At 40.2% G+C, this 15,793-nt stretch overlaps 1 protein-coding gene across 2 annotated transcripts in view; it reads right to left on the bottom strand.

Annotated features, from left to right (window-relative positions):
* Positions 1-15,793, bottom strand: part of SOBP (sine oculis binding protein homolog) — a 113,833-nt gene that overhangs the window by 83,645 nt on the left and 14,395 nt on the right. For both annotated transcript variants that reach the window (XM_030946178.1, XM_030946177.1), the window contains exon 4: positions 6,255-6,406. In XM_030946178.1, coding sequence (XP_030802038.1) covers positions 6,255-6,406 — 152 coding nt within the window. The remainder of the gene's footprint in view (positions 1-6,254; positions 6,407-15,793) is intronic.

Genomic DNA, 15,793 nt, shown 5'->3' on the forward strand with positions numbered 1-15,793 from the left:
GTACCACCTGTATGCAAACAAAACTTGCTTCTGGGAAAAAGGAAAAGTGCAATCGTTGAAGCTGTCCACAACTGATGTGAGGACACCTTGCATAAACTGGTAGCTTTGCTTGAACCAAATGCCTGCCCCCCAGGCAGAGGCAGCTGTAATTAGCATATTCATCTTGATAGAACCAAAGCAGCCAGAATGCAACACAACTGATGTAATGTGACATGGTGGTTAAAATTAAAAGTGAACACGCCTTTTAATTGGATTGCATACCTGCTAGTAATTCAGACAATGGGAATTTGATTCAAATTTATAGTATTAAATGGCAGCAGATGGACATTAAAATGCCCATTGAGTTTGCAAACTGACAAGCATGCTGGGTTTGCCAGATCCCTTCATTAAGTCAGTGGTGGCATCAGTCAGGTGCTGCTGCCCATTTCATTGTTAGCAATGGCAATACATTTTGCTTTGTTGTGGGTGAGCAGCGAGATATTCTGACTGATGGCCTCAGTAGGTTAATTTGGAATTTCATTTGCCTCTTCTAATCATGAAAAATCCTAGCTCTGGTTTAGGGAAGCAATTCTATGAGATTTCTGGGTTTAGCATCCTGTAAATAACCAGGCCAGCTGATGACAGAAAGACAATGATGCCAATCTTCTTTCTGACCAATGCCACCTATTTTTTTCACACCTCAGGATTTTCTTAATATTTCAGTCTCTGTTCCAGGTTCTTGGTCACTATATGCAGCCTCCAACCCTCCACAAACTTTAAAAACATCTTCTGAATGAGGTTATTCTCCTTATCCCTCCTTCTCCAGCCAGTTCCTCAAAGAAGTTTGCAATTGTACCCCACACTTGAGCTGTTTCCCCTGCAGACTCAGCGTCTCATCTGCATTCACTCATCAGTGCTCATTTATGTCTCAACAAAGCAATCACAGCTATGGAGATGTTTGTTGTCTTTTTCCCCTCTACCTTCAAGCATTTGCAGGAAACCTTTTCAATTGGCTGCTGTGGCAATAGGCACACACACACACACGCAGATGTGCACACACAAATACACGCACGCACGTTCTACGCAAACCCGCAGCGGCAGAAGCCGCTTTGTGAACCATTTATTGAATTCTGCTTTTCTCCACAGCTCCACAGAACCAAATATGGGCAACTGCATGAAAAGATGGTGGGACACCTGCTCTGCACTGACCTTTCTGAGCACCTGATTAACGCAAGTTAAATCTCTAGAAGAAATAGATTTTCTATTCAGAGCTCCATGTTTTTCAACTATAGAAAGGGAGTCTAAAGGAACAGCTAAGCTTTCTTTTTTTTTGGTCAGGGCATTATTTGCATCAAGTTGCTCCAAGCAATTTTCTGAATTTCAATGAATAATGATCACTTTACAAATTAAATTTTGTAGATGCATAAGGAAGAGATGAAAGTGGCTTTTTTTTTGCCATTACTCATTGACTTAACAGTGAGATTGTTAAATATCTCTCATGCGCTGTTAGGCTGCACAATTAAGCTTGAAATCAAGAGAACTTTCTCTGACAATCCTCAGTAATAATTCTGGGGAATGATAGCTGCTGTTTACTCCCAGTTTATAGTACATGTTTGTATCTAAATGTCCATATTATCACTTAGTGATAGATATTAATTAACCAAGAAATTATGCAGGCAAGAGTACTAAAGCCATATGATGTTGCATGCTCTTTATCATTTTTAAATATAGCTTGAAAATGTGAGGGGTTTCCTAATGCAACAGAACTCAGAACTAAATAAATGTCTATGACTTCTTACAGCTCCATTTGATAGTTCATATTCACTTTTGCCACACAGATGAGATAAAGGACCTTAAACCTGTCTGCACTACTAACACTCAGTGTTGCCCATCACTACACTTTACAGGGAGAAAAGGGCCATCCTTGTTTACATCTTCATGGTGCTACAGAGTAGCTTACTTTTACTTTTTGATTTATGCCTTTTTGTTTATTAGTATGAATGAAATTGGACTGCTCTGTAAACAGAAACATCTTTCTTCCTAATTGTGAGGCAGTGCAAAGCAGGGACAAGGTCAAGTATAAAATACTGCCTGAGAACCTTGCAGTCGCTATGTCTCCAAAGTCTTAGTCAAATCAAGTAAATTACTCTTTAATATATCTGTGAGCAGAGCTTATAGCCTCTTTGAAGTCAGTTCTAGTTCTGTGTTTGGCTATTTGGTCATAATAAATTTGTTTTCTGACCCATTGAGTCAAACAATTTAATTTCAAGATTAATCTTTTCAAGCTTCAGACTCACTGGATCAAATTATGAGTCCAACCATTCCCTTTAAATTTCATATTCTGAAACTTGGTGGTCTAGCGCTTTTTGCCCTTATGTGACTCTTTGGTACTTAACTTTGTATTAGTTGGCCTCTAAAATTAAATCTGAGAAGGAAGTATCCAAATCGTATATCTTTGGGTACTACTAACATTAGTCCCAAATGCTTGCTTTTCCGGCAATGGCTCCTTTTAATCGGTATCATTCTACACAGCAGGTTGTCATTACACAATATTCAATATACAATATTATACATTATTACAATATGTGCATTTGACTGGGCAAACTGGACAAACAACAGCAGGAATGCAGATTTGGGTTATTTTTGTTTGGGGGTGGCAGTGGTGTTATTTTTAGGTTTCTTTCTAAATTGGATCTTGTCTAAATACTTTGGGTTTTGCTTAATGGGGTAAAAGCCTCAAATTCTTGTTCATTTATCATCAATAAGTTGAGGGAGCCTTTATAATTTAAAAACATATATATTTCTATTCTTGCAAGGCATGGCTGCTGGCTGATATAATTTTAAACAGTCATGACTTTAAAATACCTGGAGCAAAATTTGCACTTCTTATAAGAAAAGCAACTTAAGGTTGCACCAGACTTCTTCCTTACAAACTTCCCATTCCAGGCATGAAGCTCCCTGACAACCCTGGCTATGCATGGATGCAGAGGATACAGGGGCCCAGCTTCTGGAGCACAAATAGACAAGACTCCAGCAGGACAAAAGGCAAGAAAGCCTGATGGGCACCTCAGACTTAACTCCTTGGGTTCAAAGCTCCCAAGGCCAGGAAGGTACCAGCTTATCCCCGTGTGTTGCTACTCTTGCCAAACCTAGTGCAGAAAAGGGCTGAGAAGGAGTCAGAAGTTGGGAGCAGCCAGTGCCCAGCTGACCTGGGGCTTTGTGGAGCCCTTTCAGGGCACCTCTGGGTGGGCTCATGCCCAGCCTTCTCCCAGCTGGCAATCTGTAGTGTGCATTTGCCCTGTGTATGGGAAAAGACTTTTTTTATTAAAATGACTACAAAAGCCCTCATGCTGAACACAGCAATTGTCATTCAGGGATGGATAATTCACAGCATTACTTAGTGCTGTTTTGAGGCATTAGTGATGACTAATTCTTTACTGCTTAAACAGTCCTACCATCCGAGGCAAGCACTTATTACAGCACTTCTTATCTAGGGGAGGGAGGGAAGACTGCTTAACGTGATCCATTAGGAAACTCAAGCTTTAAACAAAGTGACCACAAAGTCCTATCAGCGCCCAGAAATGCAGCAGCTGTACATATTTAATGTAATACAACACTATATTGTGGCAGAGATCCCTGTTTAAAACATGCATAGGGCAGGTGAAACGTGACTGTTTTGCTCCTCTGTTTGAAAAATGAGAAAGTGTAGAGTGGCATAACTCCTTAAAATACATAAATAAGCATTAGAGTCAGGGAGAAGACAGGTACGCTGTTGGAATAGCAGTAACAGAGCAAAGGTCAGCAGTTAAATCTGAAACTATTGTATCCTGGTTCTTTTGATCTTATTCCTCAAGACTCCACTCTGTTACTAACAGGTCAAGTGCAAAACCAGAACTGTGAGGGTCTGCTGAGTTCTACTGTGCTTGTCTTCATTTAACAACAGCACTTCCTAAATATTCTGTCCCCAGATTATCTAATGCCATAAATACATGCTAGGGGCAGCTACAGATTTCCTCTGCTCAGTCAAAATCCTGTGAAATTCCATGTTTCACAGGTCCAAAGAAAAAGAAAATTTAACTCATTGGCTTAGCTTTGAAGCAGAGCCAATCAGCATGATAATGCTTTCTCACCATGTTTTGCCAAGTCCTCCCACATGGCATTTTGTTAGTTTGAAACCTCTTTAGTGAATAATAGGACATTTCATTGGGATATGCTGGTATATGAAAATATTAGGAACATCTCTTGTGCTTATATACATATATGTGTATATGTATTTATTTGTATATATTTGTATATGTGTGTGTGTGTCTGTCTGTCTATACACACATACAAAACAATGACTACAGAGAGCTTTCTGGATGGAAATATTTGGCATCTTCCAGAAGAAGTTAACAGAGGTGTAGGAAAGGGAACCAAGGAGAATGTGAAGCTCTAATTCACCCTTTCTCATAATACAAGGACAAGGAGGCCTCCAATAATGCACAAGGATAATAAAGTAAGTCAGGTAAAAGGGAATCTTTTCATATACTGCCTCATTGATTGAATTCATGGTCATAAACTATTACTGAATTCTAATACTAATGGGTTACTAGAAGGTTGAAGTATACCTATGCATTATGTTAACATGCATTTATTTTCATTTAGTGGAGATCTAAATCTCTTATTTCAGGATCTAAGCTGTAGGTGAGAAAGAATACACCAAGTCCTTTCATCTGCCTCTCCAAGGTTTCCCAAATTATCTGGTACTCATCAGTTCTGGTCACACAGAACCACTTAACCAGGATCACTGACAATGCCTCCATTACTAGGAAGTATCTTATCCATGTAAATTTGTGACTGGAAGTCACAGGAGCATCAGCTGACAGAGATCTGCATCCTGTCAGCCCAGAGTGTCTGGACAGTGCCCTGCACATTTTAAGGCACACAGAACTGCATGTGGTAGAAGTGCACATGTGCACATGCACATACATCCCTGCGGATTTATTTTCAAATGAGGAGCATCTAAGGAGCACATATTTTCCTCCTCTACACTTCTTCTAGATAAAAAGAATGTAAAGCAACACTCTTCACAGAATACTCCTGTGACTTTTACTTGCCTGTCTGCTCCAGTAGACACTATGAGCTTGATTCTACAAGACTGTCACTAAAATTCCACTCTACTGATTTTTGCAACCTAATTCTTCAGGCTTTTTTTTTTTTGGCAGGATGATGTGACCCAAATTTATAAAGGAGGTTAATTTGCTATAACATTGCATCTTGAGTCTAGAAACCATATGTACTTATTTGTTATCATGACAGATGTAAAAGACCAGATTTAAAGACCTGAAGTCAGTTTGAACTTGACAGGCTTGGAATGTCCTGAAGGATGAGGGTAAATGGCATCATTTAAGAAGCCAAAATGTAAAGAGTTTTATGAATGATAAACATTTCTAAGACAATAAAGTTACCCAGAGGCTCACACTATTAGAGCACCAAAAGGACACAGTTAGTTTTTTAGTAACTAAAAATTTGAGGGGTTTCTTCTCTATTTTTCTTTAAATGACATGTTACAAATTCTGCTGCAGAAAAACAGCTGCTGAAGTAACCTAGAGGGCATTTTCAGGCACTGTGCTTCAGTGATTACAGCAATTTTTGTAGATATTCAATATTAGGGTTGCTTCTAATTTTAGATGGAGTTAAATTTAAATTGAGTAGGAGGGGTGTTCACATTACTCTAGATGTTCTAACATTGCTTACCCCAACCCAAAAACTGAGTAGTGTCTGAATTTTGTAGCAATGATAAGTTATTAAAAATTATATACTTTTAAAGAATGAAACTAGACCTCACTAGTAACAGTGAAAAAGTATTGTGATGGGACTGAGACTTAGGCCCTAAAAGCATTTACCCATTAGCCATGATCCCAATACCATGGGACTTGGTGGCACTGTCATACACAACCTTTCTCTACTCTATCTCTCTGATACTTCCTCTTAGCTGTGTATGTTTAGGAAGTGTCCTGAGACTCTAAGGCCAAATTTAGTCTTATGTTAATGCTTTTTAGTATTTAAATTTCCTGACCCTCACAAAACCCAAGTATCAAGCTGAGAGAAACTGAAAAGAAAGAAGGTTAGTAAAGGGCTGACAGTCCAACAGACAATACAGATGGAAAGTGGTGGGACTAGGTGAAACAGAGAAAACAAAAGAAAAGAGTTTCTATTAGATGCTAAATGAGACTCAGGCTGGGCCTGATTAAAGCCATGTCTATGTAGGTTACATCTTTCCTTATTTCTCTTACCTTGTTTCTCTTGAAATATGCTCTTCGGCAAGCTGCAAAGCACTTCTCGCTGCAGAAGCATTTCACTTCACTTCCCATACTCAGGGAATAGCGCTTGATTCCAACTTTCTGGCACCAGGCACACATTATTTGTACATTTGACACATCATCTTCTACAACAAAAATATAAGAACAATGTTTACATGAGATGCAAACACCTTCCTCAGACATCTGCACACTTACTCTTAGACACAAGCAGCACCAGCTCATCTTATTGCTAACTCCCTCCCTGTCAGAGAGCAGAACTGTGCCTGCCTGTGATCACCAGCTTCGTCCTCAGGCAGCCAGTGACCTGTGCCAGCCAGACTCAGCAGCCTGGCAAAGCTTCTAAAATGGCTGGAAAAGATTATTAGCTCCAAAAATTGTGCACTGCTGAAAACGTCTGGAAATCTCGAGAACTTTTTAGCACACTTTAGAGTGCACAACTCTTTATTAAACGAGTAACCAAGACTGAAGGTTTAGTGGGTATTGCTGTTTTGCTCTTGTTACTTACAGTCTGCTGTAGTGAGTCCCTGAGATGCTCTGCTCAGCAAGCTGGTGATAAAACATAGCCAGAAGGTGCTGCACCAAGGCAGGTCTTTAACACAAGCCCTCTTCTAAATAAGAAGGAACATAAAACACCCTTTTTCTGTATTATTTTGAAACGACTAGCATACAAAACAGGGAGCTTTTGTGTGAATTCAGCGGTCACAGAAACACAGACTTAAACAAGGCAGAATTTGCAGCACTGTGGCAAAATCTGCCAGGTTACTTTTCAGTCATTATGCTCATTGGTCAAATATTAATTCAGGCAGAGTTCACAAGCCTCTTTCAAGCTCTTCTCTAACATGTGCTACAAATGTGGCATGTGTGCCTTCTGGCATGTAAAAATACCACAGAGCTTATTTACTAATGTAAATATCCTTTTGCAATACCCTTTTGTGGTCATCACTCCCACCTCAGGTTCACAGAAAACAGCAGTGAATAGTTAAGCCTACTAAACAGATGAAGTCAAGAAATTAGCAGGAATCTTTCTGACTTAAAATACAGAATTCTTCAGTTCTTATGTCCAGTTTGTGATACTGAATGACCTTTCAGTTACAGACAGCAGCCATTGTCTAACTTCTGGGAAAAATTAGTCTGGAGACTAATTTTTAAAGCAGTTCCTGGTCCATGAGCTGTGGAGAATTCATAGCTTAGAGATTCTGTCATGCAGCCATCCTATTTCCCTATAAAGGATTTGTTTTTGAAGCTACGCTGTCATCGTTCTGTAAAATTATTGGCAAACTAATTTTTAGCAGAGTGATTTGGCTCCTTTCCCTGACTATCATAACTCAGAACTACGTGCTGCATTTTACTCACCTTATTGGAATAAATACTGCCAGTTTAATAACTTTTTTCCTTCCACAAATTGTGTAATGATTTACAGCTACAAATAAAATTCCACAATGTAAAATAATGACCTTTTAGTTTTAATCAGACTGTCTACCTTTAAACCTACATTTAAGGCCAAGTTATAGCACAGATTTGTGTTTAATGTATTGTATCACTTACCCTTTAGAGTGGGATTTGCCAGTATTATAAGCACCTTCATATACTGAAGGCGAAGGGAAATCAAAACAATTTGGCCAAAATTATCACTAGCCATCTCTAGGGTAAAAAAGCCTACCCTGAGCTGGCTGTAACATCAGCTGGGCTGCTGTAACACAGGGTGCTGTGTGGTGATTTTTGCATGCCACTTTCTCTGCAGACTGGTCTTGTCCAGGGTGCCAGCACAGACCTAGAGCTCTTACCCCCATTCTTGTCCTGAGCCATTTGCAGCACTTATCTTTTACAAAGGCACCCTGATTCAGCTACTTTTGCACCATAATAAACCAATTCCTTACAGACTGAACCTGCCCCTTTGAATGTACCAGGACAACAGAAGATCCTCTGAATCAAAGGAACCAGACAGCAGACTCTTGTTTCAGATAACAGTAACATATATTCCCCTACCGATAAGAAGCATTTTATCTCTGGAAAAGAGAAGATTTACCAGTGATACCTTTCTAATAGCCTTCATTTCTGACGAGAGGAACTCTCATAAATGAAAAAAGAATATTACAGAGCTGAAAGAGAGTTCACTGGCAAAGTGGGTGCTGAAGTAGCTCTTTTTGAAGCAGGTTAGCTTGTCTGGGGCACAGTTTTTAAGGGGAAACACAAATGCACCACTGAGATTCTCAGGGGCTTTCACGAGTGATTTGATAGGGGGAACACTTCAGCTGTCATTGAATTCCTGTTCACTAATTCACATGAACAGTCTCCCATAGATGATGAGAAAGCCCCACACAATTGTTTATTTCTAATTACACAGGCTACCAGCAGCGGCTGTTTACATGGAAAAGCCATGTTATTCACTTCTCTGCACTTTTCTGCAGGTGTTATGCAGGACACTCGGGTTCAGCCCACCTCCTTCTACCAAAGACTCTCTAAGATACATCCTGGCAAGGGAAGAAAAGGGGAGGAGAGGAGAGGGAGAGGGACTTTCTGTGTCAGGTTGCTGTTTTGCCATGTCCCATCCAGCAGAACTTCACAACCACCTCACAGAGAATCCTTTGAAGCAGCATGGCTTCACTTGTGGTCCGTGGATCTGATGGTCAAAAAAATAGCAGAGAATGTTCTACAAACTACTACTTCCAGCCATTGTATGCACTTCCAGGAAATGATATATGATATCCAGAGGGCATCATCAATATTAGTCAAAATGGTCATCATTTGGAAAGAAGGAAGGGGTAAAGGGAAGGAAATAATCTAGCTGTAGACAAAGAACTCAAACTATTTCTCTATTCTACTCCTTTCCCACAGTAGTCATCAAACAATGCAATCCCTTTCATTTCATGGTAACAGCAATAATAGAACTAGATGCTTCTTCAATTTAATAGACTCAGGAACACTGCTACAAAATGATTGAGTATGGCCATGTGAAGCAGCCAGGAAATAACAGTACTTCAGAAGGGGATTCAGAGTACACACTTCCTGGGACAGGACACTAACACATCACTTTTCAAGTCATCTTTGCTCCCTCAAATGTACATTTGCCCAAGACAACTTTTGATGCAACTCAAACTTTTTGTAATGCAGTTCATCAAGTGAAATAGAAAACATCCACGATCACATTTCTATGGACCATCAACTGGGTCCAGCAGGAGGAAAACTTGGTTTAAACTCAAATCCTTTCTTTCAGCTGCAAGTGATGCTAAGAACAGCAGAGAAAGGAAGCCATGCTTGGTACCTGGAAGAGTATAGAGCTGTGCCCTATGGGTGTGGGTGACAGCTGGGGACAACGATAAAGGTCCAAACCTGACTGTGTGCTTTCCTTCTTCACACCAAATGTGGTAAAGATCTGAGCAGACCTTGTGAAAAGAACTATTAGGCATGTTTTGTTACAGTGTATTAAGCTTAGTGACCAAAATTCAGGACTGCAACATTGGCAGAAAGTATTACTTCATGTATTTCTACCAGCAGTGAGAAGCAATAATATAGCCTCAAGACATTAAGACTGTGTGAAATAAGAAAAGACAGAGTCTTGGGATTTAAGTACTGTCGTCTGCTAAATGCAAGTTGGAATAATCTGAAACCAGAAATTCGTATCTTGCATTCCATTCCAGATAAAATTCCTCTCACTTTTTCACAGACCTTTGTTTTTCAAGGCCGAATTCTTTGAAAATCACTTTACCAGATTCCTGCCCTGCTTTCAGGAAAATGTATCAAATCCCTGTTCCTAGAGTGCTCAGCTAGAAGAACTTGCTGCTAGGAGATCACAGGGAAGTAGGAAATTTTCAAATCCAGTAGTTTAAGACTGGTTATCTGTCTTCAATATTTATTCTAATCTTTTCCTCACTGGAACTGCACTAAGAAAGCTTCTCCACAATAATTATACCAGCTTACTACATCAGCAATGGTCTCCTTTGTTCATAGTCAATCTTTTGCTGGTAGTCTAGCTTAGCATATCTGCTTAAAGTAACATGAGCTCATCCTGACACCATGCCTACATCCATCATGTGAGCTCCCACTGGAGCAGCTCTTCTGATGAAGATCATTCACCATCACTTTTAGGACACATATAGCTATGCTGACACACGTTTGTAAAGTACAAGAACATCATTTGCAAGTCCTGGCACAGATAATATTGAAGTGAAAGAAAATACTTCTTAATAACTGCTTTTTTTTCCCCCCTCCATCTGGGCCTGCAACTTCATGACCTGCTTTTGCAAAGTGTTTAGCACGCTCTCAGATCTGTTACACTTATGACAGGTAGCATGGGCACTCTCACAGGTGAGACAAAGAGGAGATGGGACTGACATGACTGAATAGTAACAGGAGGGCTTTCAGCAGAACATACATATTGCTGTCCTCTCTAATTAGACCAGGTAATAGAAAGATAAATTCTTTCTACATACTGCACAAGATCTAAATTTCCAGCCTCTACTTTTCTGAGTTCTCAACTCTTCACAGGGAGAGATATTGTGGGAGTTACAATATTGTGATTTTCTGCCTCTGGGTTGTGTCATTACAGGTGGAAGGAGTACTCCCTGCACCCACCACACAGATACTGTTCAGTTATATCTCCTTGTGGTTTTTATCCTGTGTATTTTTCATAATGAACAATGCAATAAACACGGAGTGTTTGCAGTGTTAAATCATGTTCCCAAAGGGAGTAGTTTGTATAACAAGATAAAATTATCACATTATAATAACTAAATATGCATCAGTCTAAAGCATGCTTCAATTAATCATCAAAAGTTTGCACCGCCTCTTTAGGTCTTAATTAAGCAGAATGTTTGGAATTTTTTTCCTTTCAAACCCATGTGAAGGAGCTGCAGAAAATTGTTCCTCTTAAACCCAATGAGCAGCAGTTTACACTAATCGATCTTATATGGAGCTGTAATTTAAACAGGTGGGGGAAGTGAAGGAATGCAATGAGTACAATGGAGTAAATCCATCATGAACAGCTCTGTCTCTTTATCTAAGCAAACCAGCATGATCTGTGGTGTTTAGTGCAATGTTCCTGAAATCCCTACAATTCTGGAGTTAAATCCTGACCAGTTTACTAAGTTTTAGGTTGCAACACTCTACTAATACTGTTTTGAACTGAGATGTATTTTCAATTTTAACTCCAGCTTCAAAAAGTTGGACAAAACTAAATGCAGCTACAGCTCTTATCCTGCATATTATGATGATTCAACAGCATGTACTTCAAAACCTTATTTTCCATATTTCCTTGCAAGAAATTCAGCAGGAGACAGTCAACTCTTATGGCAAGAAGATAACATCTCCCCCAAAGGTGCCCAGCCACAGTACTGCTATGCAGAAGGAAGAGCAGGAGGATGGAGTGTTTGGGATTGAGATCTCAAGTATGGCACCCAACTGAGTGAGCCTTTGTGAAACCTGTACCTTGACTGTGCTTGTATCCATGATCTGATAAAAAAAAATATTTTGGAATCCCATCCCTCCTCCTTGTCTTCCAGCCAACCAACTCATCTCTGGCATGAGTTTCCTTCCATCACACTATCAGAAGCCATGTTTCTCTACTACTACTTTCCTCTCTTTTTCTCTTTGCTGCACCCTACCCTCTCACACAGGCAGCTTGGATCCCAGTTTTTTTGGGTAGGGAGTTATGATAGCCCTTTTACTTTGAGCTGGAAACTGCACTCAATCCACTGGTGTATATATAACTTTAAATAACTTAATTGCTTTCACTATTACTTTCTAATGAAAAGCTGCAAAACTTCCTTTTTAAAGACTTAAGATCTTAACTTGACTTGAGCATCTGCAGCAATAACAGTAAGGGCTCACTGTTTCCACTGGGACCTGCCAGGATTTCAGAATTGGATAATTCCAAGTTACTCTCCTGCTGCTCCTGAAATCCCAGATCGCCACTGAAGAAAACCAAGTAGCATGTGTTCAGATTTTTCATTCCCAAGTAGCTCCTGAGGCTGTTGATCCCAAGCAAGGCAGAAGCACCATTACAGTCAATTTTCTTACACCTGAAATGCTTTACCAAATTAATCTCAGAATAAAAAAGGTGAAGAAACAAAACTCCTGAGACATTGCTGCAGATCCCCTTGTGGTATCACCTTAAGTGCTGATCCCCGAAACAGATAGGGCACGTGACAAAAGCAGGAAAGGTACCTTTTAAGGTACAAAAAGCACCTTAAAAAAGTCACTACCAGAGGAAGATTAAAATATAGGCCTGACAATAGAAAGCTTGCTGCAGCCATCGCTATGGAAATATCAGAGCCTCTACAATGCATTTCCTTTTAAGGACCAGTCTCTTCAAGTTCACTACTCTGCCAATAAAGCAAAATGTCCCAGCCCCTTTTGAAAAAGTCATTTTGGGGAACCACGGCCTGCCTATGTTTTCTATGCATGAGCTGAGGCACGTTCTTAGGCATAGTTCAGTAGGGACTGAATGCACAACACAAAAGCTGGCATTTAGGCAGGTTTTAAACATGCAAACAAAAAAAGCACCTATTTCAGCTAACAGAGAGGGAACTCCCTGTATACTTGAATGCATGCTATTAAGGTGCATACCCGGACTGTATTATTTTCTTTTTAGCACAAAGGAAACACTTGGCCCTCCACAGAGAGCAAAAGACATCAACAGCAGGCTAGATAGGGCAGGCATCCTGGCAACCACTGGCATTTAAAAACCCAGGCAGTAATAACCCTACAATCACTGGAAATTCGATGATGTTTCAAACTGAAAACAAGATAAATAATTTGAAAAGTAGTGACTATAGGATTTGTTCCAGTGGTCTTTACCAGAGAGCAAAACCTACAGTTTGAGAAATTGTAACGCTGTTAAGCAACCTTCAGATATTTTCTGAAAAGGATCCAGAGCACAGTAAAATGAGCACAGAGCACAGAAGAATACTGAAGAGGGATCCAGAGCACAGTAAAATGAGTCTCCTCCATATACAGACCTAACTAGATCTGATAATGTGGACTTTACTTAAGGAAAACTGCTACTCGGTTCTGCCTGGAATCAAACTTCTTGCTACTGTAGTCATAGATCCAATTCCTCAGTGAATTTTGACAGATGATCTTGGAATTCATTTTTAGTGGCCTGCTAAATACCATTTAAAATATCATTTATGCTTTCAGATTCCTCCAATGCAATTTAAATATTGAGAAAGGTTACAGCAGGCTGTTCCAGAATGTTTGTAGGGCACGAACTCTGCTTATTCCCATATGTTGCACGAAGTTACTCATCTGCACTTGTAGTTACAAAATCTCCTATAAATTTTAATTCTAAAGCAATGCTAAACCATAACACAGAAAATTACTGATTTCTTTCTATAAAATAACTAAATACTTACTTTAGTATTTGAATCTGATATTTCTTTGCCAGCCTAGGTCACAGGCTGATTTAACAAGTCAGCACTGGCAATGCTTCTCCTTTAAGACATTTTGCCTCATCAGATACCATTCCTCCAGCCTAGTCCTCCTTCACCTTCACAAGTTTCTGATAACTTCTGGTACAACTTCAGCCATAATTTAGAACCTAATATTATGTTGAGACGCTCATCTGTGGGTTGTAGGATCTACATTCCCTTTCCTTCTCCAAATATACTCAGTATCTTGTTAGAACCTTGGGAGGGAGCATTATTTCTCCCTTGTACTTTTTTCCTCAGTGGAAAGCTCAGTCAACTGCATGTCATCATGCTTTCTGCCTCCCCTTCTCCTGTGTCCCTTGGCAGTGAGCTCCCCTGGCAGCACAGCATCACAGGAAGCCAGTTCTGGTTTGGGATGCTCAGAGCAGCTGGCACACTCCATGCATCACTTGGACACAGAAGGAGGCAGGAAAGGGAAGGATTTTGTCAACCTTCATGCTCAAAGGACAGACCAACCTGCAGCTGTATCCTGCTACCAGGGCACTGCCATCGGGATCACAAGAGAAAACAAACTAAAGAGCACTCAAAGAAATGGGAAAACTGAGACACCATAGCCTCCAGCAGGTGCCAGGGAAAGGAGGCAGCTTGTTCTCACCCACATTGAAAGAATTTTTTGCATTCTTCTTTGACTACTCTTGACTTCAGCCTTCCTTCATCCCAGCTAACAAGAGTTGTCCAGACTTGCCTGAGCAAAAGGGTAGAGTCACCCTAAGTGCCCTCTCAAATTTACTCTATCATTACAGGCTGCAGAATAACAGAAGGATTGCACACTACACACTAAGGCCATATATCCCACACAACTGTGGTGAGATTTTTGGTTCTGGGTCATTCCAGGCTATTGCATTGCTGTTCCTCTATTTCTATGAGACTTTTAAAATGGGAAAAAAACCAACCAAACAAACAAGCAAATTTTAAAAAACCCCACCAGCCTTCTTTACTTTGCTGGGCAGGAAATAAGGACCTTCTAACAGCAAGCAGAACTGATCTTAGGATCACTTTGTTGCAATAGGTTGTACTCAAGACTAACCCTGAAGATCATTCAGAATCTGCAGCCAGGTCTAAACGTAGTTGCCAACCAGCTGGGCAAGATGGACTCTTACTAGCCACAAGGAGACTCCTACAGCAACTCTCTGCAGGCTGCATTGACTTCTCACATGCTTCTAGATGCAGGTTGGATGGCTGATGCTGACTTATAAAGTGATGTTTGATTTGGGCACTGTTCCAGTGTGGTCTCTCTGCCTGGTGCTGCAGATCAGGGGAGTGCTCTTGCCGACAGTCTCCACATCTGAGTAACTTGCATTCTCCTGGTGGATGCTTCCCATGACCGGATTTAGCATCCTCCACTGACACACCATAACCTGAGTCTGCAGATGCTCAGTGCACCACAGAGGGCCCATGCATTTAACTCAGCCTTCTTTGGGTTTAATTATGGGGTACAGCAAGGAGAGAGTGCCTTTATTGAAGCTGTTTCTATTTGGTTAGTAGCATCCTAATGCTTTCCAGAATCATATAAGCAAATTGGAACCTAACACTTCATTTGATTAAAACAGAAATCTGAACAGCTTGAAGATAAAATTCTAGTCAGACTGCTCAAAATTTTTTGGTTTTCAAATTTAAAAAAAACCCAAACAAAGCAAAAAAACCCCAAAAAAACCAAAACAAAAAACACCAAAACAAAAACCACTTTATTGCAAAATAGGCATGATGGGAAGAAAGGTAATTTTGTCAACTCTTCAAGGTTTTAGCCTGGTCATACAAAATATGAATGCAAGCAGGACCCTTGTTCAAAGCTTTCCAGCACACTCAAGGAAAACCTAGTCTGCTGAAATCTTCAATGGCAGCTTCCTAGACAGTTTAGGATCAGCACCCCTTCCTCCACTTTTTCAAACTGATAGCTGTTTCTGATAAAGAATTGTATTTGCCTTCCTAGAAATCCTGCTTCCCTTGACTTCCTGACTGGGTCTTTTCTACATCTGCAATTGCTATGTCAGTGCACATTGCAGAGTATCCTCCTTGTTTCTCTTCATGTTTGTGAGCATCCCCATGCTCTGCTCTCCTTCCTCTTACCTGTATTGAATCTTATCA

Source organism: Camarhynchus parvulus, chromosome 3 (assembly GCF_901933205.1).
Source record: "Camarhynchus parvulus chromosome 3, STF_HiC, whole genome shotgun sequence".
NCBI classification, from domain to species: Eukaryota; Metazoa; Chordata; class Aves; order Passeriformes; family Thraupidae; genus Camarhynchus; species Camarhynchus parvulus.